We start from the raw sequence: 27646 nt of genomic DNA on the forward strand, positions 1-27646 counted from the left end.
TTTTTAAATGATTTGCTCAGAGCGCTTTATAGAAGTGATAGACATATCCACATAAAGCCGCGTATCTCAACCTTTTACTTGTAAAGCACCCCAAACAAAAAAAAGTACGTCCACGCATCAGTCTTAGCCAGCTAATTTCACTAATACCGATATGAGAGATGAGAAACTTTTTCTTTTTAAGTGACTATCTTTGCACCCCTCTTAGAGGTCGCGCCCCACAGGTTGAGAACCGCGGACATAAAGGGAATCACTGACACCATGAATTCATATGCACACGTAGCAAACATACTTGTACAACACACATCTACCTATACACAAGGTAAATACAACACGCTCATAGTCAGGATGGACACAACTTGAAATGAGGGTTAAGATTGCGCGTGGTGGAAAGAAGAGCAATAATGAGAAACATGAAACGTCTACGAAAATAATCAGCGAAGGAACATTTCGAAATAAATCCTTGGTTGCTCCTTGATGCAAGCAGTCTGGCACGTCTGTCGTCTTTAATTAACGTCCCACTGGAGCAGACTCGTATTGTCGACAAAAGTCGTCCATGGCGCCTGTTGTCCAAGGGTTCGTCTCCGGGAAGGCCGTGCTGACGGCGCCATATTGTATCAGTGCGCGCTTCAGCTTCTCGCCAGCTTGACCGTTAAACTGCACCACAGCCACATGCTCACCAGCTGGACCATTGAACATGGAGTAGCTAAAGCCTGCCAGAGGACCAGACGTGAAAGTGAAATGGTTTTTGTGCTGGGTGGTACGTGATGTTTTGAGTGCCGAGAAGCCGTTGTCCTCCGCCAAGCGCTCGATGTCGTCGACGTAGGCCGCCAGGTCAACGTCGCTTCTCAAGTGGAAAGCCACGAACATGTCATGACGGGTAAGCAACGCTGGAGTGGTTGTGGCGAGGGCTGAAGACGGGGTCACCCAGTCGCTGTCCGTCTGTGTACATCAACGTCTCCACCACGTAGTTGTCGAAGAGGCTGAAGCGCAGATCCAAGCGCATGTTTCCGGAATCGGAAATGTTAGCCACGCTTAACTCGCGAGGAGCTACCTGCCAGGCGTCGGCATCCAGCAGTTCTTTCTGGAACAGCATGAACTCAACGTTATCACCGTGGATGTTCACGCCTTGCAGCGGATGCCGCAGTTCCTCGGCACCCAGGACGGTGGTGTAAAAGTCCACAGACCGCCACAGGTCGTCCGTTGTCGTGCCGAAATGGAAGAGGCCATAGAGTTTGCCTGGCACGCCGGCCGCCCGCTTGTACTCGTTGTCCACGCGGCCAGACATGAAGGCCGTGGCCACGGCTCGCCGGCGGCAGTAGTGGCGGCCCACGTTGTGTCGAAACAGCTGTGTGATGCGGTTCAGCTCCAGCTGCTCACCGTTGGGGCCCTTGAAGTAGGCGAAGGACAGCCCAGAAAAGTCGCCCTGCAGGAAGGTGATACCCAGCCGCTCTTCCGGGACTGCTCGCTGCTCGGCCTCGCTATGGACCTGCACATAGTAGTAATATCTGGTTTGGTGATTGCGGCTTGAGAGGGATTGTATGAACTCGGAGTAAAGAATGTAGAAGGAGGAAGAGGTCCAAGAAGAAGTAGTAGTGATAGTGTGATAGTAGTAGTAGTAAGGTGGCAGTATTAGATATGGTGGGAGAGGAGGTGATGATAGAAGAAGCAGCTGTAGAAGAGATGGTAGTATTAGAAGTGATAGAAGTAGTGCTAAAGGAGAAAGGAATATTTGAAATAATGGAAATAATGACAACAACAAGAATTAAAAAACACAACAAAATAATAATCTTTTGATATCTATGCAGCATTAAAAGTAGATAAAAAACAATAAAACACCAGTAATAAGAACCCTAAGACCAGGGGCAAAATGAAGAAGAGGGACAACTGTCACGCCTTTCATACCTCTACAGGTCTGTTGAACTTGACCTGGGTAAGATTCAGTTCAACCGCTCTTGCCTCCACTTGAGCGATGTAGTGGTTGAAGTCGACGTCGTCCTGCACCCAGAAGCAGAGGTGGGGTGCAGCGATGTAGGCCGGACTGGTGTAGGGCTCCACGACGGAGAAGGCTGACCCTTGACCTGTTCCTTCTCGCTTAGTGAACTGCATCAGCTGAACGAGGCCGTTGTCGAAGACACAAACTCCACTCGCACCTTTAGAAACAAATTTTAATCTTTTTAATCTTTAATTTTTATCTACTGTATCAACAGCTACGACGCTTCATCACATGACCAAAGCCCTCACCCACCTCCAACGTTCCGTCGTCGCCAATGTTGGGAACACCGACTGGTTCTGCTCCTCGTTCTCTGGCCTCTTGAAGTTCTTTGAAGAAAAAAAGTTGGTAGTGCTCATCGCCATGGAAGCGATGGCTCATTTCTTGTGCATGCATCCCTCCTAGAAGCTTCAACAAAAATTGTAAATAATTTTTTTGATGTAGAATCGTTAAGTTTCTCTTAAATTATTGACCGCTTGTCTTCTCACTAAAGAACAACGTAATGATAGACTTAGCAACAACTGTTATATTTGTATACATTTTTGAGATATTGTCATGCATTTGACATCATTTTGAGTACGAATTAGGCCCCTTAAAACAAAGAAACACCCACACATTGCTAATAGCAGTTTGGAGGGCGGTTTAGACTGATTTCTAGGAGAAAGGTGACCGAAGAAGCGTTTAACTGAACGAAAGAGCACACCACGTGCCTGGTGACGTCACTAACCTCAACGTAAAACTTCAGCGATGACTCGATGTCATCGGTGGTGACTGAGATGAAGGCGATGCCGTGTAGGTGGTTGTCAGAGTCCCCGAGCGCCAGCCAGGGGACCTCAGTGAGGATCAGCAGAGCAGCGACCACCGCCATGCGAACAGGCATCTTGCCGACAAGGGTGTCTTCAGGTCTGTCAGCACCTGTACCTGCCACGGTGAGGACTTCGAGGTCAAGTTCAAACCTCAGACAAACCGTTGTCATTATCTGCTCTGTTTTCAATAGCAAGAGTGCTCTCCTCTTGTGCTTCCCTACAAACTTGATCTTTCTCAGTGACAGCTATTTTTTTTTTTTTTAAAAAAAGCTCTTTTCCGAACATTTTGGCATTGATAAACTGGAACTTGGTCATTGTCATGCACTTGAACCAATCTTTCTCCTCGACACGGGTTTAGAGCGGACGAACACAGCTTGAAATGTGTGCTAAGATTGCGCATGGTGGGAAGAAGGGAAGAAATGTCATTGTACTGCTACATTACATCCTTACGTGTGGACCTTTATTATACAAACAACGGTTTAACAAATGTATAAGGATGCCAAAACATCAGTGCATTTTTCGCACATCTTTATCTCTGGCCCCAATGTTCCTTCTTTGCTTTATTTGAGTTAAGTTTATTCCTGTGTGGTGTAGTGAAGTCCATTTCCTAACTTGACAGACTGAAAGCTCCTGTTCTGGAGCGGAGGCACCATGATTAAAGTGAAAGGAGAGATAAAAGTTGCGGCGTGCCAACTGCCAGATGACACTTTCTTACAACATTTCCACATGCTGTCTGTCTTTTGCTCTCGAATAGGACACATTGGATTTACTTCAGTATCCAGATTGTATTCATTTTATTTCGAGCTAATAGAGAATGGAGAAAATAAACATGCTCCAGAACAATGTACACTAACCATTCTTAGTCCATGATCAAATCATGGTAAATAATAAACAAGGTAAATACAGACACACGTTATGCACACTTATAGTCAGGATCGACAGGGTTGCAGAAAAGTCTCTGTTCTGAAAAAAAAAATTCGTCTTACGTTTGAAGATGATAAGAGAATCAGAGCGACGAAGGCTAACGGGTAGTCTGTTCCAAGTTCATGAGGCTTAGCAGCAGAAAGACTTCTATCATTGTCTTTGTCTTAGCCATTAAGACTCAAAGAAGCTTGGTGTTAAAAGATGAGCGAAGAAGCCGTGCGGGTGTATAAATCGGAGGTAGTTCAGAAGAGGCACCGATCGAGGACCAGTGGAAGAAACTGAGGAATAAGTGGGAAGTGGAAAGGTGATACAATCAGCGACAGCCAGCAAGTGAAGAGAGAGAGAGAATGAGGGGTGATATATGTTCAGATCGAGATGGTCTACAGATGAGGCGAGCAGATCCTTTGAAGTCTGGTCTGTCAAGAAGATGCTTATGAATACCAGCCATTCTCGAGAGCACAAAGGCACAGAGGTGAGTTTTAGTTGCATCAGTGGTAAGATAATGATAAATGGTACTAATCCTATGAAGTTCAAAGTAAGCAATTCTGCAGACATGAGAAATGTGATGATGAAAAGTCAGACTCTGACAGAGAATGACACCCAAACTACGGACAGCGGTGGAGAAAGGAATAGTTTCGTTTATGGACAGATACTGAGGTAGAGAAGGATAACTCAGAAATTTCTTGGGACAAGTCAATAGCAATTCAGTCTTGTCATCATTCAGTTGCAGCATATTCTGGACTTTTGTATCCGCTTTGTACGCATTTAATAAAAATTTAATAAAAGCAAATCCTCACCCTTGCAGGTTTATATTTTTCACAGACATTTTTTAATCCTTTTTTTCCCTTTGTAAAACCTGGAAGGAAAGCTTTCGTCAGGCCTAGCAGAGCACCAATTATTTGTTCTGTTCTCCACACATCCTGAACTGGAAACTTTTCAGCAATGTTTCAATGATAAAGATCAGTTTATTGCTTCAAGGTGTAGAAAAATAATTGCTGACAATGACAGAGAGGTTTATAAAGTAATCAATTCGAATAATCAGAATATATCGTTCACCTTGACTGCCTTCGAAAAATGGGGAAGGACGAGTTGATGCATTTGGTTGTCAAATCTTTTAGTTAATGCAGGCTGCATGATAGCTACAGGCAAGTACACCCAGAGGTGTATGGCAGCTTAAAACTACAAAGCTCTTCTCTGTGCATAAAAGGTAAACGTAATCACGTAACCATTAGGTTACAGTGAGCATGAAGCGTTAGAGTCCTAACTTATCTTGGGATCAGCTTTGTGAGGGGTGTGCTCATCTCCACCCCCTCACTTTCCCCACCCCTCTACAGCGAGGTACCCACTTCACAGCTGGGTCAAGTGCGATGTGTACGCTGCGATGGCTAGTGTGTGACTGCCTTTGGTTTGACCACCATTACTTTAATCACTAAGCTATTCGTCCCCATAAGAACCAAAGCAAAGAGTAGATGAGAAAATCAGGTCCAGTATGCAATTTTTAGGAGACTGTTTTTCTAAAATGTGTACGTTGACATTTACTTATCTCTTTCTTCTTTTGTTTCTAGTTATAAACACACAGCATTTTTCTGTATGAAGCACACACACAAAAAAAAGTAAAATCAATATGTGTATATGTGTATATATAGATACACACATACTACCATTCATATATATATATACACACACAGCATGAATATTAGTATATGTGTGTGTATATAGATATATACTATGTGTGTGTACTAATGTATGGGTTTGTTACTATCAATTTTCTGTCTGTAATTTATCATTAAAGAAAATATTTAGAGAAACAATTAATGCTGTGCAAACAGAAAAGTTAAAGTAAGATTCAGTAAAAGCGCATATCCACAATGATCAAAATTCAAAGGTGAGGACTCCACAGTCATGAATCTTGATGTCTCTGACGGGTCGCTCATTCATTGTTTTTTCAGTCTCCATTCTGCGTAGTGTCTCTGTACCTTCTATAATTTGCCTGTGAGCAGAAAAAGATGAGTTTGTTTATAGTCTTTACAAAGCTTCCATTTCTGCATTCACATAATTTATCACTTATGTTCTTTTTGTTTAGTATTCTTGAAGCAAGCGAAGGAAATAAATAAAAACAAAGCTGTAATGGGTATAATGCAGTAATGTCCATATGGTAGAGGGTAGCTGGGGATCCACACATAAGCGGGCTGGAAAACATGTATGGACTGGGGGCGGCACAATGGGGAAGGTGTCCTATGTCTGGCGACCCCAAACAGTTTGAACAATATGAATATAGTAGGCTTCAAGAATTTTTGTTGCATTGTTGACAGCGTAACATGAAGCGTTTCAGAAAAGTGTGCTATCCCTAAAATGCGAACAGTAAAGTGCATGATACATTTTCTAAAAATAATTAAACTACATTTGAGTGAAGCACAGCATACCCAAAAGCCACATATTTGGTGTCCATCCACTGTGTAGGCTGAAGTGTAATATAGAACTGTGATCCATTTGTGTGTCGTCCTTTGTTGGCCATGCCTAGTATTCCTCTTCTGTTATGAGGCACAGAGAAATTCTCATCTGGAACCAAATGCCACAGATATATTTCCTATATAGCTCAAGAAGACTTTAGAAAGCTATACATAAGAAGACTTATTAAAATGCTTCTTTTAACTTTTTGAAATGTATTGTGACTAAATATCAAGCTTATTTCTTCCTGAATCTTGTGGATTAAACTCAAGCAAACTTCTTACAATTCTTATTTTTCATATAACATTTTGATAGGTTTCTACTTTATCTTCTTATCAGAATATCTTTCAAAATTAAGTTTCATTTTGCATATTATTGGTTTTAATTGGTGTTTATGCCAACACATCATTTTACCTTCAAACACAGATCCATAGACGGACTCTCCACCATTCCCTCTGCCATGATAGAAGTCTGAAACGGGTAAGCAATAAATGCTGTTACTTTTAATCTAGGAAACAGTGTCTCAAAGGAAACAGAATTACAGAATATACATCCACAATTAATGATGAAGCAAACAATAAGAAACTAGAAGAAAAAAAAGACCTCCTCCTTGGATCCATCCATTAGGAACAAGTCTGTGGAATATGGAGTTTTTAAAGGTCAGGTTCATGCCTGTCTCTTCACTGATCCCTTTCTCTCCTGTGCACAGTGCTTTGAAGTTCGCACATGTTTTTGGAACACAGTCAGAAAAGAGCTGCCAATGACCAGAAATACTTTAAGTTAATGCATGTCATATTAAAAACATTAGTACACACAGCTTCATGCTATTCCCAAAAGAAAAAAAGAAACCAGTAGGTATTCTCTACTAAACTTTAGATCTTTCTTGCTGTAAAATATAAGGTAGACATCTGTTTGTTAATTTTTTTTTTCTTTTATGCTGCTTACTTTATAACACTATCTTTTATCCTTTTTGTAGCTCCATGCTGTCCACTACTATTCCTCTGAAACAGCTGCTTGATGTGTGCTGCAATTACTTTCTGGAAAAAAATGGCCAATCTCAGGGCTGGGTTGCACCAAGAGTCTCAACTCTAGTTTTTATATTTTCCCTGGAATCCCTTTAAAGCAGCTTGTGCCTGACACTGAGTCCCAGGTCAGGAAATCATCACAATGTCATAAAAAGAATACTGCTTTCTCAACCTAGTTCTGACCCACATCCTGCATGAGTGTATTGACTCGTTGATTCCAGTTATCACTTGCATTATCAATCACTCTTTGCTGACTAGTGTTGTGCCCTTGTTGCTTAAGCTTCTTCTTCTCTGGACCCACCATTTGGAATACTTTACCCATTTCTCATCAACCTGTCTGCATTGAAAGATTTCAACTGAAGCCTCAAAATCCATCTCTTTCACATGTATCTTTCACAATCAACTGAACTCTTCCCTTTATTCCTAATTGGTTCTTTATCTGGATACATACCCTTCATTTATGTTTTCCAGTGTCATTTGTGCTGCTTGTGTTTTTTTGTTGTATGTTTGACTCTTGGTTAATTTCTAGTCTTTTGTGCACAGTGAGTTGAAGTCATTCACACAGGAAAATACACTCTACAAATTCTATTATTATTGGTGAAATTATCAAAAATTGTGTTTTAACTTCTTTTCTTTTAAACATCCCTAACAAAGTATTCAGATCCCTCACTAATCAAATGCAATTTAAACCTTGATCTCATACATGTTGCACCAATGTCTGCTTATTTGATTGTAAAAATTTATCTGAAAAACAATCTTATAAAAAACACTAAAACCTCCTTGATTTTCAGCTGTGTACAGTTTAAGAGTTTCAGACTTACCTCAATAACAAGTCGTCCAACATCTTCATCCTCAATACTGATGTCCATGTAGACATAGTCATGCTTTAAGAAAAAGAAAACATTTTTCAATTATCTTCATGCTGTATATATTTATTCATTTGAATGATGTCTCCCTTTAAGGAAGCTCCTAAATCAGGAAAGAAGCAGGAAAACAGTATTTAAAAAAACATGGAAAGCTGAACAGAATAGAAATGTTAAAATGCATGGAAATCAACTGCTTTATTTACAAACACAAGAATCACATTGAATATCTAGTATTCTATGAAAAAGAGGACCCCACAATATTTATGTTACCTTTTTAGAATTCAGGTGTTCCTTATACCCTTCTTCTGTGAGAGTGAAATATAAGGGCAGTGGACGAAAGTCATCAAAGTTGAATTTGTCCTGCGCCCATTCGTTGAAGTCATCTGGACCACCAATCAACTCACCATTTGCAAACGTAATGGTCTTTTCAGAGAACACCCAAGCCTCTCCTCTAAGTTCCTGTGTAAATGGCATCAAAGGAAAACTGACAAGGGAAGAAAAAGTATTATGCTTACATCTGTTGGAGAAGTAAATACTCTACAATTATTTTTTATAATCAGTAATTTTTATCATAAACGAATGAATAGAAACAAACAAGCTTTTAAAGTATCAAAACTTCAGATTTGTAACATTTGTTCTGTAATTTTTTTCCCAATATTTTTATTAAGGAAATTGCTGTCTGTCTTTAGGTTCCATTTACATTCTTTTAACTGTGCTTGTTTTAAAAGAAACTTAATATAATTGAGAAAGATACTTAAATAAGACAATGTTATACTGTCAGTGTTTCATGGCTAAGTAAAATCCTCTGTCTCTGAAGCTCATAGCCTGTATATATGTATGCATGGCACACACCTTCATTTTAAATCATAAAATTAACTTACCCTTTTCTTCTCATCAATAAACAGGTTCCAGTCAAATTCAAGCATGCCACCTATAATAGGCTCTTGAATGTTGTCTGGGTACTGTTTGTAAATATCCTGTGATTTGAATAAAAATTAAAATGAATAAAATATGACAATACATATCTATAAAAACGTCCTTTCTCTCATTCTCTCTCTCTCTCTCACTCACACACATGGTAATCAAAGATACTCTGTATTAGTGTTCTATGTTTATAGATATATGTGTGTGTGTGTGTGTGTGAGAGAGAGAGAGTCAGGGTTAAGAACAGATCTTTATATATATATATATATTTTATTGATCCCGTAGGGCAATTACTAGCAGCTTTATAAAGAAACGTGGCTTTGAACCACACAGTAGAACATCAACAATACTAACACATTCACCAACAACACGTACCAGACATCCCCCATACAAATACAATTCATTCACACACGGCGATGTTCCAAAGTCACAAAGCGACAATATGTTGTCCTGTATGTAGTCATTCAGAGAATCAGTGGTCCGGCGAAAGCTGACGGAACTCTCATGATAGGATATGTCCGATAGAACATGCTTATCATCACATAAAATTGCAGACACTTTCGAAAATATTTCTTTGAATGTCTGTGTTACAAAAAAATAGGCACTTCTTTCAAAAGTTGCTAACATTTGACCTTTATTTAGATAAAAAAAAAATACCTCTGCACAGCAGCGTGTTTTCACAAAGCTGATGTTGTTTAGGACTCCATAGATCTCGATCTTCAGCTTGTTCGCCATCTTTGTTATCCTTAGTAACTGCATGCAAGGGACACCACCACCGCCAACGCGATGACTACGAGTGTGGCTTCCCTTTACGTCCGATAGAGATAAACTCTCGTTTACTGGAGAGACAAGTGGGAACCCAGATCTTCAACACACTCGATCATTCTATTGCATTCTCCAAACAGGACACCCTGCTTTGCTGGCAATAGGTCTCATATCCTAACTCTGCGAACGGTGATGGTGGTGGTGGCGTATTCTCTCCTCCCCATACCTTCACACATACTCTGCGACTTTCATTATTTTCGCTGAAAGTTGTTATCCGAGAACTTAAGTAAAAACATTATGACATGAGGTTACTATAAGTAGAACAAATATATATTTTAGACCTTTTATAAGTCGGCACTCGTACTGTGAGTAAATATATATTTCGTCCGCTTATAGTTTGTACGAATCAGATAGTTGAAGCACATATATATATAGCTATATATGGCTAATTAACTCAACGCTTCCTACTCTCCTATTGGCTGTAGCCTTGCCGACAAAAGCGTGGCCATGCATGACGTCATGGTTCCCCCCCCCCCACTACACACACACTACACACCCCTTCTGTTCCCAAGTGATGACATAGATGTTCTTGGGTGTGAATCGGGCAAACAACATACGATACATAAGTGGCAACATGAGGCGCCAGGGACGTCAGCGCCAGACGTGATTAAAGACCCTCATTCACTTGACTCATACAAAGGATAAGGGTGCTGCCACCCCGACTGTCTCACCTGGCAGACAATCCTATTTATTGGGTATAGGCCCTAAATATAACCGTCTTACCTAGCACACAATCCTTGCCACCTATAGGCACACACCGACTTGCCTTTGCGACAATCATAGTGTCATCGACTAGCATACTGTCCTACCTATAGCAGGCAATCATTGTGTCGGCCATTGGTGTAAATTATCCCACCTAGCAGACAATCCTTTTTAGCACTCAACTTAGTCTTATCTAGCAGGCCATCCTGGTATTGGCAACAAAAGTAAATTGTCTTCGCAGACAATCTTTGTGACAGCAAAAAACATTAATGTATAACCTAGACACAATCTTTATGCCAGCAATAAACCAAGGCGCTATGCTGCACTCCAACTCCTTCTGAGTTCTTGACGACTCTGGAGGGCACTGGAGGGAAAGGGGTACCGGGTGGGAGAAGGGCGGTAGGCATGTCTGCCAGTAAAGACAAAGACCTGCAGGGTGGCGTGGTGGTGACAGTCATCAAGAGCTCGATAGAGCGTCGCCATTGCGACCAGCAACGAGCTTCGCTGTGTTCCACGCAACAGTGCTCGGCAACCTTCGTCTCCGCTGGGATCACAGTCCATGGCAAAGCTCGTTGGCCGACAGACGTAGAACATGGCGTCACGTGTACAAACACCTGTGGGCTGTCAGAGATGTCTCGGTTCTTGACTTCTTTCCTTCGTTTCGTTTGACATTTTTTCCGCTGTCACAAGCGACGCCGAACCTGCGACCCAAATTTCAATTCCTTCCACTCCATCGGTGGTGACTGATATTTGTGTAGAGTACACCTTACTCCACGTAAGTATTTCCGAGCACAGCTAAGTCATGGCTTCTACTGATTTATTGCTTTTATTATTTTCCAGCATAGGAACCCCTCTGGGTCTGAATATAAGGCTACTTTTGAAAATGTTTCCATAGATCTTACAGGACAAACTGTCAGAGAATCAACATTGTATTGTATGGCATCCCATAAAAATTTGCCTAGATATCTCAGTTCTGTTTTCACTCAGGTGTGTTTGTCTGTGTAAGTGTCTTTGCTTACAGAAGAACTATCTTGTAGTGTTTGGTTTAATAACGGGATTATATATATATAGTATACATTATATCTGTTCCTTTGTTTTTGTTCATTATGCTTCCATCATTTATCTGATCTGCATTTGTTTCATTTTCAACTTTTGTTTGTTGTTATATTAGTAACAACAATAACAGCAATAACAACAACATCGAGATTAGATTTGTGCAAGATAGGTCTGACGTACTCCTGATAAGAGAGTGGGGGTGGAGGACGAACTTTTCAATATTTTTCCATGATATGAAAAAGCTGATCAGAGAATCACAGCACAAGCACGGTGGTTGACGGGTGGGCAAGTACATAAACAATGTAGACAGAAAAAAATTAATTAGATGGGCTGGGCAAAGTTCCATCCTCCTCCCCACCCACCCGACTCCACCTGCTACATGGTTGCGCGTCTCTGGCAGAGGATCTGCAGGTTCCACTCGGAGGATCGCTGGTAACCCCCTCGTCTTGTGTCAATATCGCTGGCTATGTTACTGAGCAATGTCTAATGTCAACACCTCCCACACCGAGCGCGCCCGTTCTCCCCCTCGCAGTTATTCATGCGTGATAGGGAGGACACTGGGTTCAGACGGGGGAGGGGAGGAAATGCGTGACAACACGTAATAACACAGTCGACCGTGGGGTGGGTTGGGGTAGAGCTAACAGGCTTGTGACGAGAATTAAAAAGAATATTGCGTGTATATATGGGTGATGTTGCATAATGGTGGAGTAAACCTCTTGCTTTGCCGTGGCACGAAACGATGATTTTAAAATAAAAGAAACAGCTTAGTGGCCGTTGTGAGCGTGAGTGAGCAAATAAGTACATTTGTCTGGTCAAGTGTAAACAGGAGAGACAGTCTTCTCGAAGTAACTGGAGAAGACCCCCTCTGAAGCAAAAGATAAAGACTGTAAAATTACGGGGGAAAGCGGGATGTGGAGATGAAACAGGAGACGATGGTAAACACCATCAAGAGCGAAGATCGTTAATCCCAGGCTCATGACATGATCCTGACTTGAAAGCCGCAGAATATTCGTCGTCACGGCTGAATTGTCAGACCTCTTACCTTTCTTCTGGTTCTTTGTGGTGTCTCAATACGTGTCTACCCTCCCCAACCTTCTTTCTCTGCCGTAGAATATTCTTCGGCACGGCTGAATTATCAGACCTCATGTTGTTTCTGATTCTCTGCAGGGCACAATACGTGTCTACCCCCTTCTCTCTCTCTCTCTCTTTCTCACGTCCTCATTTTTCTTGCTACTGTCAAAGTACATGAGGGTAGACATAAAATTTCTTTAGTATGTCCCAAGATAATAATTACTATCTTGCAGATTGTAAGATTCTTAGTGTTTCATGAATGTTTTTGTAGTTTAATTTTCTTGTTTAACAAATTACTTTATCTCCTTATCACTATATGTAAACAAAGCAAATGGTTTGCTTATATCACCCTCCTTCATAAAGAATATTCAGTGTCAGTGCCAGTGCCAGTGCCAGTGTCATTCTCTCTCTCTCTCTCACACACGAATGGCTGGGCGGAACTCAGAGTAGTTTATATTAATCTTCAAAATGTGAGTCGGTGACCCGCGAGGTATACTCCAGGAAACACTCCACGAATGCACGTGGATTGATATGCTCTTGTCGTCAAGGGTCCAGTCAGCAGGAGACATGGGACCATAATAATGCTCATTAGGCGTACTTGTGGACACTGGTGACATTAGTCTGACCTCGTCTGCGCAGGGTGACATTGGTAATTTTTTTCTTTTGAGAGTCGACGAGAGTTTGAGAAAGAGTATCTTTTACTAAAACCAGTACAGTCAATTGGAAAAAAACTTGATGACAGCTGGGAAGCCCTTAAATCAGTTCTATTATTTAAAGTGCAGCTTTGCTCAGTTCATTTCAGATGAGTCTCTTGAAGGTTGTTGAGGATCACTGCGCTCCTGTATAGAGGCTTGTTTACTTGAGTCAGGCCTTCCTTGGTGTTTAAATCTCTTGACATGCAAGAGTTCTTTTGCTAGACTGCCAAGCACTTTTTAAAAATTCTATAAAGTTTGTGAAAGAAATAAGGGAATTTTAACAGTTTGCGTGATAAAATAGGGGACATAATATTGCCAAGAGGCAGGTCAGAGCTACATGGTTGGTTGCCACAGGTGTAGAAGGGTACAAAGCGAGGTTGGGGATTTGGTTTCTGAGTTTTACGCTGGTTGTCAGCAGTCATTTTTTTACAGAGCTTGCGAGATGGGTTGAGATAAGGAGGGCAACGAGGCAACACGCCAAAGTTCTCCTAGTTCTCTCGGCAGTTCTGAATTAGGGTAAATGTAGTTAAACAAAACATTTAGCAGAACTGCAAACGTTTACCCCTTCGTGAAATCGCACGCTGCAGATGGAAGAACATGCAATTAAGTATTCAGCTCTGACAGAGTTTCCTTTGTCAAGAAAATGGTGGTTGTAAAAAAAAACCCAAACTACAGAAACTTAGCTTCTTCGCGTGGAAAAAAAGGCAAGAAACAAACAAAAACAAAACAGACCCAAACAAACAAACAAACAAACAAACAAACAAACAAACAAACAAACAAACAAACAAACAAAAGATCTACCAAAGAATGGCGGCCAATATCGGGTTCTCTTTCTTGTTCTCCCCAATCTCTCTCTTCTCATCAATCATTCTTCCTCTCTTTCCCATTTGTTTGCTTACCTATCCACCAACATTCCTCGATCAATCATCAGCTAGTCATGGTCCTGTTCTCCCTGATAGATGAAATATGTTCGCGAATTTGAAAGTAAATATTAAACGATGAACATCAAATGATGTTGTAGGATTGGTGTTGCTGCATGTGGGAAGCGAATTGTTGTGTTGATTTTGTAACATCTCACATTGTCACATCAGAGTTCTTTAGATTAACCTGTTGCAGACGACATCTTACTGCCTCTATATACAACTAGGGGTTCACTCTGATACTTGATGCTCCACGAAGCAGCCCAGAAAGAGATTTTGTCGTCTGGAAAATCTATACTAGAAAATAACATGGATAAACAACAGACAGCTGAGGAACGCCGTTTAATAGTGATTGTTATAAATACAGAGAATGTATAAATAATTTGTGGTGAAAATGCGAGTAAGGTAGGATCTCTAGTTTCTAATAAACAACAAGATAAGGAAGAAGTCAAAGCCAGAAATGAGCTAGAGTTCGATACCGTATGAAGTCTTCCCGCCTGTATGTCTTTTTCCAGGCTCGCCAACATGGCAGATACCCTCCGACCTCTCAACTCCAACACAGGTCGGAGGCGAACAATCGTTCGCCTGACACCCAACTCAAACACCCGCAACAAGCCCTTCGACAGGCAGAGCCTGGACCGTGGGGAACACCCGGAGAGCGGTCGGCCACCCCGTCACTTCAAGTTAGAGAACTCATACCGCATGAAACCTGAGGCTAGTTCTCTTCCCCTGCCTGCCTGCTTGACTGTTTGTCTGCTTGTATACCAGACTGCTTGTCTGTCCGCCTATATTATCTTACTTTGTGTGCGCATGTTATATTCTTATTCTGTTGTTTTTTCTTTTTTATTACGTTACCCTCACGTTCTTATTACGTTTAGATAAACCTTTGGTGCATTTTCTTCCACAATTTAACCCGTTATTATCGTGACATTTTAGACATGTTGTCTTACTGTGACGTTACTTGTCATGAGTCCCGTCACATCACGTGACATTTTGCCCGCTTCAGCAGGACGAGGAGCGCTTCGAGTCGTGGCGGGTGGAACAGATGATGCTTCAGGTGCTGCAGGAACGCCTGGCAGACGTCTCCTATGACTACTTCCGGTGCCAGACGTTGGCCAAGGAGCTGGCCGCGGAAATACAGAGTCGTGCTAGAGACTTCCGCTGGGCGCGCTACAAGATCCTCTGCCAGGTACCGCTGGTAGATTGCGTATCTCGTTAATTAAAATAATCAGCAGTTTCTTGCACTGGGTCTATGGACAGAGGAAACATCCTGGCTTTGATCTTCCCTCCATGTCATTCTTTCTTCCTTCTATCAAATCTTTCCTTCCTTTTCTCTCGTTTTCTTCTTTCTCATTCATCCTTTGTTCTCTCACATTCTTTTTCTTTCTTTCTTACGCATATGTCAGTGGGTTTTGTTAAACTGATGTCAATTTAAGACAGACCTTTTGCGTGCAGGTGACCCTTGGGCAGAAAACTCAGCAGAGTGTGCAAGTGGCCAGTCGATGTTTATGGGACCAGGCTGTGGACAACTACGCGTCAGTCACCTACGCACCCAGTCTGTCTTTGCCGTGGCGCAGTGCTACGGTGTCTACTATGAATGACGTGGTCTCCAACGGTCTCGGGACATACATACCCCACGTCGTCGCAGTCTCCGCTTCGCTGAACTTCAAAGTCAACTTAGTTCCACGGATTCCCAAAAGGGACAGTCTGTATTGACTGCACGCGATGTGTTTCTTTAATTTTTCGCTCCACAGGCTAACAGTAGATTTCTGCTACTTTATGTCGCGTTGGCATGTGGATTATCATTCTGTTGGTATTGTCACGTGACACCAGCTCGCGAATTTTCGCCAGATGAAGGATCGGGCTATGATCACCCTCGCTAGTCTCGATGATGTCACGACCTGTTCTTGAACGGTGTCACGTTGTTTTAAAGACCACGATCCTCTTTTAAAAAGTAATTATCAGTTGACGATTTTCATAATTCAGATCACATGTTATTATCTTCTTAACACTGTAGGTGATTTTTAGCCCAAATGATGTCTATTGATTAGTTGTTATTATTCAAATTGGTTTTGTCACTCTCACGCCACTAATTTACTTTCTGAATCCATGTATTACCTCATTTACATGGAAGTTGTGAGCTAAATGTGATTCCCAACATTGGACGGGTTGACTGATCTGTGTATAAGGCTGTCTGTCAGCCTGATTATGATTGTCCAAAATAGAAGTGCTTAGTATTGACCAAGGGTTTTGAATGATCAATGCTACTTTGTATTAATGAAGTTTTATGGAACATTTATAATGACAATTTCATGTTTCATGTTTTAATGTTTCAATCATTTTACAATGATTTTGCATTTTTGATACCAGCCAGTAATCATTGTCTGAAGCACAGCTGAGACTATGGTCAGGCCAGGTGGTACATTATCATACAAAAAGTTAATAAAAACGTAAAAACAGAGCACGCGTATCTACCGCAAAACTTTCCCAGTTTAGGGAAGAATGGTTGGCTTGGACCAGTCGAAGGTGTATTGGAAGAAGCTGCCGGCGCTTTCTGGTTTGAAGCTGATGAAGGGCGGGGCCGGGAGGTCAAAGGCCACATCGTACACCGCGGCGTTCTTGAAGTCGAAAGGCGACTCACGCCACGCGTAACGGATCCCGATGGCGTAAGTACCCGAGGTGCATCCAGTGGCATCTAGGGCTACGGCGGAGACCGTGTTGGACAGTATAGGGGCGTCCACCCACCCGGGATCCAGGTATGCGCATGTGCCAGTGATGTTGCTGGAACAGCAAAGCTGGAAAAGAATATTGGCAGTAAATATTTTGCAACACTAGCATCCAGCAGGCTTAACACTGCTCTAAATACATATTCAACCATACAGCACGCACACAAGCACTATAATTTTATGCTCAGTATTTCTATTGAATCTGATCATTTTAGATCATCCCGATTCCCAATCCTAAAATAAAATTACAGCTATAGCTGTCTTTGAATGGCAGCCTAGCTTTAGTCTGTTCATACATCTATAGCGAACAGAGCGTCAGGTTTGAAAACTGTTATACAAACCTCGAATCCCAGAGTGCTGGGAACTCGGAGCACCCACAGGGCCCCATAATCCAGAGAGATGATGTCACCATCCTGAGTGACGCGAATGGGGAGTGGTCCAGTGGTGATGGCTGGGACCCTGTAGTAGGCGACACCAAGAGCCGAGAGAAGCAGGCGCTGGGCGACATCCTGCTTGTCACGTGGATGGACGCTATGGGTGAGAACAGTTGAGAACGGCATCAGCAGGTTTCCAAACATGCTTCCCTAAAGGCTTTATCAAACAGTTATTTTGTGCAGATGACTGGATGATAGACAAAATGCCAGCATATGACAACTGAAAGGAAAGCAGCAATAGTGCAATACTATACCTGCCGTATATGGAGTCGAAGTCAGGCAGGTCGATGGCTACCGACATGAAGACGTTGGGCATCCGGAAGTTGGGCACGTAGCCGTAGTCTGCTGTCTGGTGCCAGCGGATGTCCGGAAACCCGACTCTGATGTCTGAAGACCTGTCTGGTGCTAGCTGAGCACCGAGACATAGCACCGTATGTATATGCAAACGAACACCAGTGAAGAAGTTTTAAATAATGTCATACTTCGCGGATGAGTAGAAAAATCACCCGTTGGACGCCCGCCCACACCTTGCTGTAGGAAAACCCAACCCACTATGCACGAAGCATATGTGATGCAAAAGGGAAGGATGGTCAAGGGTGGGCTACCCCCTAGATATGGTAAATCACTTCAAATTGACAGCCTTTAGGCCACAGAGACTTTGACCATTCCAGTACAATGTGATACGATTAGGAGGAGGAATTAACTCTCATTTGCTCGCCTGCACGAAACCGAAAGGGAAGATGGAGCTGGTGTCGGACTGCTCGCTGAACTTGGCTCTCCAGTCGTCGATCATCGCTGGGAAGGTGCAGTTGTACTGATGCATCATCGGCTCCGATGAGTCAGATTCACCTGCCAAAAGAAGTTTGTCTGCCTTCCAAAACTGGATATATATTATATTCATGTCAATAGACGCCTGCACAACTGCGACAAGCGACTGCCCGGCAAAGACCCAGTAGAGCTTCATCACAGAAATATAAAAGGAAAACGTTACAGTCAATGCTTTTAAAAACAAAGAAAACTAGCAAGGGCTGCCATTGTAATGCGTCAACGTACTTTCTCTTTACTAAATCAGTTCTCTTTTTACATGTAAGAGTTTTCTTCTATTCCTGTGCTGTTTATTTCTACTGGATTTTCGTCTTGGCAAGACAAGGGTGTAAGCCTGTAAGGCATTACTGGTGTTCTTTTCTATTTATATTATCACTGACTTCAGGACCTCTGCTGTCATTTCATATATTTTTTTCTCTACTCCTTCAAGTAACAAGTAATGAAGAATGCTGCTGTACCCTGGTACCAGATGGCTCCATAGATGGTCATCTTTAACAAGGGATAAACCATGGCGTTCCAGAGGACAGAGAAGTTTCTAGGTCCTTCTAAGTTGTTGACGCTGTGACAACAGAAAGAGCAATAAATAAATAATGTTTCTGGTTAACCGTACTATGTGAAAACAAGCCTAAACATCTGCTAGGACTAGCTCTTGACTTACGCGACGACCAAATGTAAGCATTTCATTAATAGTGTACTCACCTCGCAGGTAAGCTCTTCTGGGTTAATCCGCATGTTGCCAATGCATCAGGGGAAGACCATGCTTCTACTGGTGTTCCTCCCCAGGTGGTGTCGATCAAGCCAATCGGGTACTGAAGTTCTTCATAAAGTAATTTACCAAACAGCCAGCAGACAGCCGAGAAGTAGGTGAAATTCCCTCCCCCTAACTTAACTGAAAAGTAATGACCAAAAGACGTTCATAAGAGATGTGAGTTTTTTTTTTTTTAAAAAGTCAACATCCAGGCGTTTTTCTCATTCATCTACTGAAGAATAGGAGAAAACTTCCGAAATGCTTTCCACAGGGCTCTGTTCTGTACTTAATTAAGCTACCCACATCGTGCCAAAAATATTACATAAGATTATCACTGTGTCTTCAACAGCCAAGATCTTGAAATTTATCAGACTGTGTGAAGTAAGCTTACTGCTGCTGGGAAGGGACCAGGTTTCTGTGATCTGCGCGAGGTCCATGAGCGGAATGGTCGAGAGTTGCATGTCCACCGTGAAAATACGGATGTCAGTGTAGTTGACGGAGCCTGCAAGCTCCTCAGACGCATTAAACATCTGAAACATTCACCACAAACCAAAAAGCTTATCGCAGACAGGTCATTCAATTTAGTGCACACACACAAACATGGATGAGTACCTAAAAAAAAATGCACTCACGCATGTACACACATATACACCCAACTTCCTTTGAACGTACATTGTATATCACAGACATGTAAAAATACATAAATCTACTCACAAACACTGAAAAGTAAATCTCACAAAAAAAGACAACATTGTACGAATTCCGGTCATATGTTCAATACATACAGCACTGTAATGACCTGTTACCTGAGACACAGTGAACTGCATGTTGGACTGTCCTGAGCAGACCCACACGTCCCCGAACATAACATCAGTGATGTTGATTTCTGCATCCCTGCCATACACGTGTATCGTGTAGGGGCCTCCTGCAGGAACTGGGTCTAAGGTCACCGACCACGTGCCTTCTTCAGGTGTCGGGCCAGGTTCTACGTAAGTAAAGTATGCCATATCTACAGCCTGCACACAGATTATGGAGAAACATTTAGTGTGACATCCAATATTTTCTGCAGATATGAGTGGAGAAAATTTACGAGACATCAAAGTATTGTGTCCTAAGACAACTCATACTTGTTCTGAAGTAGATATTAAATGCATGTCCAGTAAGTTAAAGTATACTCCACTTTTGTTCGGGAGCTCAAAGATGCGCGTCGTTTATCAAGATAAAAATATAATTCTGCTCTGCTTTTTTTACTTGTTTTCAAAATTGGAGTCATTTCAAATTCGCTTAGTTTAAACATGAGTAAGTCACGAGTTGAATATAAATATTTTACCTGTATCATTATCTGAGTGCCAACCATGGGATAGTACCCCCAGATGACAGCCCGCTGCGGGGCCTGCTGCAGGACCATGTGGTCGTTGTAGTAGGAGGCAAATGCAAAACGTCCCTCACCTTGCTTTGCTCCGACTTTGTCATCTGCAACACTGCTGCTATCTGAGACTTGTTTTATTAGTAGCTTACACTTTTATTATACGTGAGTGGTGTACACAAATACATGTATTATCTAACGATTCGACTTGGTACATCGTCACACTGTTCAGGATATCTTAGTAACTCGTGGGGCATGGTTGAGAGAGAGAGAGAGAGAGAGAGAGAGAGAGAAATCAGGTTTGAAAAAAGAGGAAACACTGCAAATTCAAGGGCCAAAAAAAAAAACAACAAAACAAAACAAAACAAAACAAATTAAATCATTGAAACCATTCCGGTTTGAATCAGGTTTCAAAAAAAAGGAAACACTGCAAATTCAAGGGCCAAAAAAACAACAAAACAAAACAAAACAAAACAAAACCAAACAAATTAAATCATTGAAACCATTCCGGAAACGTCGGGTACCCCTGCCAGTAAGATACTAAGATGAAATATACGCATTCTGCATTTTAAACATTCTTCTTTGATTTGCAGCAATGACTGCACTTAACAATATCAGCAAAAAAAGGTGTTTTCTTACTAAAATCTTTCTTCACATCGCTGGTCGATGAAATGTGAGCTATCAAGAGAAGAACCAGTCCTCCTTTGAGACCCATTGTGGCATAAACAAGACAGCACCCTCTTGATGTCCTCTTTTACAATGCTCTCGCTCTGTCTGGATCGCCCACTACTTGCTGTAATTTCGAACACAAAGCTGGAGACAAGGTGAAGTTAAAGAGCTTGGTGGCAGTAGTTTTATCTCCAATGAAACACCTGCATCGCACCTTCAAATCCAATATACAAATCACACTATTCTTTTATCTTAAGTGTGTACACTATGAAAGTTGCAGCTTACTTATCAGATCCATTGACGTGAGGCATTGCTTACTTTTTATAGAAGAACCCGTTTGTGTTCGCTCATTTCGTGTGCGTGTGGTCCTTATCATTTCTTATCTGTGTCCTTGACAGCCGCTCTGCCATCGAAACTTTGTTTTTAAATCACAAAATCCTCAAAGTGCAAGCAGAGAAGAGAAAATCTGAGGCCCGCGTTTGCTTCAACATATGTGGGGAAAAACTAATTGAATTCTCAGTATTTGGAGAAACAAAACTTGGCAAAATGAGTGGGAAATAGAGCATATTTTAGTCTTTTTTAAAAGTATACAATAATCTTACAAGGGTTTTCAATTATTCAGAATAAGTAAGTGTGGCCGGGGTTTTCAATTATCTAAAATAAGTGTGGCCGGGACGATAATTTTTTTAAAGGTCTTAGTGAAGAGAAAAACTTCGGAAGCGACCCTGACAGTCCGCGTTCAGAGGAACACTTCGCTTCAAACTTTGAAAGCCATGAAACTTGTTATGGCGCTAATTCAAAAACTTTTAAACACTATGAAGGGCTACATAAAGTTAATTGCGACAAGCAAAGTAGCGCAAGGCCTATAAAACTTATGACAGGTAAAGGTAAAATAAAAGAGGGCCGACAACAACCGACAAAATGTCAAACTACAAATAGGTTATATTATAGAGCATCGTGAACAAGGTGTCTGTAGAGTAGCGATTATGAACAAAGTCTTGGGATTGACATGTGGTAAGGTCAAAACTTTGGCATATCATTTCGGTTTTTGACAATTTTTTTTGGTTCTTTGCTTTGGGATGTTTTCGTTCTCTAATATGATCAAATTTCTGTCAAACAATTCAATAAAATAAATGATAGAACGATGGCCAAGCCCTGTCCACGCGGCGAGGGGCCGGAGGGCCGGGTGGGTGGGTCAGAATGGCTTTAACACTGGGCAGGACCACCACCATGGCTTATGCGAGGATGGTACTCCACAATTCGACCAGCCGGGGAACAACACGTATGCCATACCTGCCGTAGGTGGAGTTGAAGTCAGGCAGATCGATGGCTACCGACATGAAGACGTTGGGCATACGAGGTTGGGCACGTAGCCAGCGGATGTCCGGAAACCCGACTCTGACGTCTGACGACCTGTCCGGTGCAAGGCGGGTGGGTGGGTCGGGCTAGCTTTACCACTGGGCAAGAGCACCACCCCGGCTGCAAGGCGGTTAGAGAAGGTTAGAGAACCTTAAGTAAGGCTGATGTATTTTTCAAAAAGGTGTAAATTTAAAAAAAAAAAATCGAAAGCCTTCCACTGGCAGACGGTGATCTCTTGGAAGCGTTGTGGCAGGCTGGGGGATTCGCATGGGGCGGGCAGGACCCCCTGACTGGCACCCAGTGCAGCTGGGGGATTCGGCATGGGGCGGGCAGGACCCCCTGACTGGACCCAGTGGCAGGCTGGGGGATTCGGCATGGGGCGGGCAGGACCCCCTGACTGGCACCCAGTGGCAGGCTGGGGGATTCGGCATGGGGCGGGCAGGACCCCCTGACTGGCACCAGTGGCAGGCTGGGGATTCGGCATGGGGCGGGCAGGACCCCCTGACTGGCACCCAGTGGCAGGCTGGGGGATTCGGCACTTGGCTCCTTGGCTCCTTGGCCTCCTTGGCTCCTTGGCTCCTTGGCTCTTGGCTGGCTCCTTGGCTCCTTGGGCTCCTTGGCTCCTTGGCTCCTTGGCTCCTTGGCTCCTTGGCTCCTTGGCTCCTTGGCTCTTGGCTCCTTGGCTCCTTGGCTCCTTGGCTCCTTGGCTCCTTGGCTCCTTGGCTCCTTGGCTCCTTGGCTCCTTGGCTCCTTGGCTCCTTGGCTCCTTGGCTCCTTGGCTCCTTGGCTCCTTGGCTCCTTGGCTCCTTGGCTCCTTGGCTCCTTGGCTCCTTGGCTCCTTGGCTCCTTGGCCTCCTTGGCTCCTTGGCTCCTTGGCTCCTTGGTCTTGCTCCTTGGCTCCTTGGCTCCTTGGCTCCTTGGCTCCTTGGCTCCTTGCTCCTTGGCTCCTTGGCTTGGCCTTGGCTCCTTGGCTCCTTGGCTCCTGGCTGGCTCCTTGCTCCTGCTCCTTGGGCTCCTTGGCTCCTTGGCTCTTGGCTCTTGGCCTTGGCTCCTTGGCTCCTTGGCTCCTTGGCTCCTTGGCTCCTTGGCTCCTTGGCTCTTGGCTTGGCTCTTGGCTTTGGCTCCTTGGCTCCTTGGCTCCTTGGCTCCTTGGCTCCTTGGCTCCTTGGCTCTTGGCTCCTTGCTCCTTGGCTCCTTGGCTCCTTGGCTCCTTGGCTCCTTGGCTCCTTGGCTCCTTGGCTCCTTGCTCCTTGGCTCCTTGGCTCCTTGGCTCCTTGGCTCCTTGGCTCCTTGGCTCCTTGGCTCCTTGGCTCCTTGGCTCCTTGGCTCCTTGGCTCCTTGGCTCCTTGGCTCCTTGGGTTGGCCTTGGCTCCTTGGCTCCTCCTTGCTCCTTGCTCCTTGGCTCCTTGGCTCCTTGGCTCCTTGGCTCCTTGGCTCCTTGGCTCCTTGGCTCCTTGGCTCCTTGGCTCCTTGGGCTCCTTGGCTCCTTGGCTCCTTGGCTCCTTGGCTCCTTGGCTCCTTGGCTCCTTGGCTCCTTGGCTCCTTGGCTTCCTTGGCTCCTTGGCTCCTTGGCTCCTTGGCTCCTTGGGCTCCTTGGCTCCTTGGCTCCTTGGCTCTTGGCTCCTTGGCTCCTTGGCTCCTTGGCTCCTCTCCTTGGCTCCTGGCTCCTTGGCTCCTTGGCTCCTTGGCTCCTTGGCTCCTTGGCTCCTTGGCTCCTTGGCTCCTTGGCTCCTTGGCTCCTTGGCTCCTGGCTCTTGGCTCCTTGGCTCCTTGCTTTGGCTCCTTGGCTCCTTGGCTCCTTGGCTCCTTGGCTCCTTGGCTCCTTGGCTCTCTTGGCTCCTTGGTCCGGCTTTGGCTCCTTGGCTCCTCTCCTTGGCTCCTTGTCCTTGTGCTCCTCTCGGCTCCTTGGCTCCTGGCTCCTTGTCCTTGGCTCCTTGGCTCCTTGGCTCCTTGGCTCCGGCTCCTTGGCTCCTTGGCTCCTTGCTCCTTGGCTCCTTGGCTCTTGGCTCCTTGGCTCCTTGGCTCCTTGGCTCCTTGGCTCCTGGGCTCCTTGGCTCCTTGGGCTCCTTGGCTCTTGGCTCCTTGGCTCCTTGGCTCTTGGCTCCTTGGCTCCTTGGGCTCTTGGCTCCTTGGCTCCTTGGCTCCTTGGCTCCTTGGCTCCTTGGCTCCTTGGCTCCTTGGCTCCTTGGCTCCTTGGCTCCTTGGCTCCTTGGTCCTTGGCTCCTTGGCTCCTTGCTCCTTGGCTCCTTGGCTCCTTGGCTCCTTGCTCCTTGGCTCCTTGGCTCCTTGGCTCCTTGGCTCCTTGCTCCTTGGCTCCTTGGCTCCTTGGCTCCTTGGCTCCTTGGCTCCTTGGCTCCTTGGCTCCTTGCTCCTTGGCTCCTTGCTCCTTGGCTCCTTGGCTCCTTGGCTCCTTGGCTCCTTGGCTCCTTGGCTCCTTGGCTCCTTGGCTCCTTGGCTCCTTGGCTCCTTGGCTCCTTGGCTCCTTGGCTCCTTGGCTCCTTGGCTCCTTGGCTCCTTGGCTCCTTGGCTCCTTGGCTCCTTGGCTCCTTGGCTCCTTGGCTCCTTGGCTCCTTGGCTCCTTGGCTCCTTGGCTCCTTGGCTCCTTCCTGGCTCCTTGGCTCCTTGGCTCCTTGGCTCCTTGGCTCCTTGGCTCCTTGGCTCCTTGGCTCCTTGGCTCCTTGGCTCCTTGGCTCCTTGGCTCCTTGGCTCCTTGGCTCTTGGCTCCTTGGCTCCTTGGCTCCTTGGCTCCTTGGCTCCTTGGCTCCTTGGCTCCTTGGCTCCTTGGCTCCTTGGCTCCTTGGCTCCTTGGCCTCCTTGGCTCCTTGCTCCTTGGCTCCTTGGCTCCTTGGCTCCTTGGCTCCTTGGCTCCTTGGCTCCTTGGGCTCCTTGGCTCCTGGCTCCTTGGCTCCTTGGCTCCTTGGCTCCTTGGCTCCTTGGCTCCTTGGCTCCTTGGCTCCTTGGCTCCTGGCTCCTTGGCTCCTTGCTTCCTTGGGCTCCTTGGCTCCTGGCTCCTCCTCCTTGGCTCCTTGGGCTTTGGCTCCTTGGCTCCTTGGCTCCTTGGGCTCCTTGGCTCCTTGGCTCCTTGGCTCCTTGGCTCCTTTGGCTCCTTGGCTGGCTCCTTGGCTCCTTGCTCCTTGGCTCCTTGGCTCCTTGGCTCCTTGGCTCCTGGCTCCTTGGCTCTTGGCTCCTTGGCTCCTTGGCTCCTTGGGTCTCCTTGGCTCCTTGGCTCCTTGGCTCCTTGCTCCTTGGCTCCTTGGCTCCTTGGCTCCTTGGCTCCTTGGCTCCTTCTTCCTTGGCTCCTTGGCTCCTTGGCTCCTTGGCTCCTTGCTCCTTGGCTCCTTGGCTCCTTCGCTCCTTCGCTCCTTCGCTCCTTCGCTCCTTCGCTCCTTCGCTCCTTGGCTCCTTCGCTCTTCGCTCCTTCGCTCCTTCCTCCTTCGCTCCTTCGGCTCCTTGGCTCTTCGCTCCTTCGCTCCTTCGCTCCTTCGCTCCTTCGGCTCCTTGGCTCCTTCGGCTCCTTGCTCCTTGGCTCCTTGCTCCTTGGCTCCTTGGCTCCTTGGCTCCTTGGCTCTTGGCTTGGCTCCTTGGCTCCTTGGCTCCCTTGCTCCTTGCTCCTTGGCTCCTTGGCTCCTTGGCTCCTTGGCTCTTGGCTCCTTGGCTCCTTGGCTCCTTGCTCCTTGGCTCCTTGGCTCCTTGGCTCCTTGGCCTCCTTGGCTCCTTCGCTCCTTCGCTCCTTCGCTCCTTCGCTCCTTCGCTCCTTCGCTCCTTCGCTCCTTCGCTCCTTCGCTCCTTCGCTCCTTCGCTCCTTCGCTCCTTCGCTCCTTCGCTCCTTCGCTCCTTCGCTTCCTTCGCTCCTGGGCTCCTTCGCTCCTTCGCTCCTTCGGCTCCTTCCTTCGCTCCTTCGCTCCGCCTCTCGCTTCTCCTTGCTCCTTGGCTCCTTGGCTCCTTGGCTCCTGGCTGGCTCCTCTGGCTCCTTGGCTCCTTGCTCCTTGGCTCCTTCGCATCCTTGCCTCCCTTGCGCTCCTTCGCTCCTTCGCTCCTTCGGCTCCTTTCGCTCCTTCGCTCCCTTCGCTCCTTCTCCTTGCTTCCTCCTGCGCCTCTCCTTGGCGCTCCCTTCGCTCCTTCCTCCTTCGCTCCTTCGCCTCCTCGCTCCTTCGCTCCTTCGCTCCTTCGCTCCTTCGCTCCTTCGCTCCTTCGCTCCTTCGCTCCTTCGCTCCTTCGCTCCTTCGCTCCTTCGCTCTTTCGCTCTTTCGCTCTTTCGCTCTTTCGCTCTTTCGCTCTTTCGCTCTTCGCTCTTCGCTCTTCGCTCTTCGCTCTTAATTAATCACTTATCAATCAGCAATCAATCATCCTTCACAAATCATCATCATTAATGAATCATCCTCCTCATCATCATCATCATTATCAATGAATCAATGAACATCAATCAATCGATATCATCAACGTCATCATCATCATCGTCATTATCTTGGCCCTGAGTTAAAACTAATCAATATCATCATCACTAACCAATGAGCATCATCCGAAATGAGTCAATCAATGAATCAACCAACATCATCATCAACTAATAAAATCATCATCAACATCATCAACATCATCATCATCAATGAATCAACCAATCATCATCATCAATCATCATCATCATCAACCAATCATCATCATCATCAATCAATGAATCAACCAACATCATCAACATCATCAACTGATCAACCAACATCGTCATCATCATCAACAACTAATCAACATCATCAACAACATCATCATCAACTAATCAACATTTTCTACAACATCATCAAATAATCAACCAACATCATCATCATCATCAACAACCAATCATCATCAACAACTAATCAACATCATCAACAATCAATAAATCAACCAACATCATCATCAACATCACCATCAACCAATCAACCATCAACCGTCATCTTCATTACCAATCAACCATCATCATCAACCCACCCGATGCGACCAGCGTTCATGCTCTTTGTAAGAGGTATAGCAGCATGCCTAGTAGGCTTATGTAGAATACTACTGTTGTTCTGCCGCACCTACATACTGATTCAGGCTTACTGTATCAAGAAAGACCACAATATTTAGTGGACGATAAGGGTCAACATCACAGCCTATAGCATTGAGAAAATCTTTACTTTTGTAAATAATGAAAAGGAAGAGCTTTGTGAATTTTTTGTATGGAAAAGTCGCTAAAATGACGTTATACCGTACTCCCATCATTTTGATTAGAATTAAGCAGGATCGAAGGGGATCGA

The 27646-nt window shown here is 44.8% G+C and overlaps 4 protein-coding genes across 4 annotated transcripts; 1 reads left to right on the forward strand and 3 right to left on the reverse strand.

The window, feature by feature from the left end:
- Window positions 1-846: 846 nt before the first annotated feature.
- Window positions 847-2936, reverse strand: LOC112567124. Its single transcript, XM_025243671.1, has 4 exons — window positions 2718-2936; window positions 2246-2398; window positions 1903-2150; window positions 847-1486 (listed from the first exon to the last, which is right to left on the reverse strand). The coding sequence occupies exons 3-4, from the start codon at window positions 2104-2106 to the stop codon at window positions 869-871; spliced, it is 822 nt and encodes a 273-aa protein (XP_025099456.1). The 5' UTR covers window positions 2107-2150; window positions 2246-2398; window positions 2718-2936; the 3' UTR covers window positions 847-868.
- Window positions 2937-3571: 635 nt separating this feature from the next.
- LOC112566626 (peptidyl-prolyl cis-trans isomerase-like 6) lies at window positions 3572-10129 on the reverse strand. The gene is made up of 8 exons (XM_025242892.1): window positions 9641-10129; window positions 8941-9036; window positions 8330-8518; window positions 8015-8077; window positions 6772-6922; window positions 6583-6639; window positions 6144-6279; window positions 3572-5710 (listed from the first exon to the last, which is right to left on the reverse strand). Exons 1-8 carry the CDS (start codon window positions 9740-9742, stop codon window positions 5593-5595), a joined length of 912 nt encoding a protein of 303 aa, XP_025098677.1. The 5' UTR covers window positions 9743-10129; the 3' UTR covers window positions 3572-5592.
- Window positions 10130-10864: 735 nt separating this feature from the next.
- Window positions 10865-16713, forward strand: LOC112566627 (tctex1 domain-containing protein 1-like). The gene is given in 5 exon segments (XM_025242893.1): window positions 10865-11285; window positions 14768-14966; window positions 15259-15441; window positions 15708-15798; window positions 15801-16713. Coding segments are annotated over 4 exon segments (516 nt in total). The 5' UTR covers window positions 10865-11285; window positions 14768-14777; the 3' UTR covers window positions 15854-16713.
- LOC112566625 (sialate O-acetylesterase-like) lies at window positions 16561-21357 on the reverse strand. The gene is made up of 11 exons (XM_025242891.1): window positions 21339-21357; window positions 20991-21144; window positions 20316-20458; window positions 19792-20001; window positions 19377-19515; window positions 18937-19126; window positions 18696-18796; window positions 18131-18261; window positions 17667-17821; window positions 17320-17509; window positions 16561-17047 (listed from the first exon to the last, which is right to left on the reverse strand). Exons 2-11 carry the CDS (start codon window positions 21064-21066, stop codon window positions 16745-16747), a joined length of 1638 nt encoding a protein of 545 aa, XP_025098676.1. The 5' UTR covers window positions 21067-21144; window positions 21339-21357; the 3' UTR covers window positions 16561-16744.
- Window positions 21358-27646: the final 6289 nt, after the last annotated feature.

This window comes from Pomacea canaliculata, linkage group LG6 (genome assembly GCF_003073045.1).
Source record: "Pomacea canaliculata isolate SZHN2017 linkage group LG6, ASM307304v1, whole genome shotgun sequence".
Lineage (NCBI taxonomy): Eukaryota > Metazoa > Mollusca > Gastropoda > Architaenioglossa > Ampullariidae > Pomacea > Pomacea canaliculata.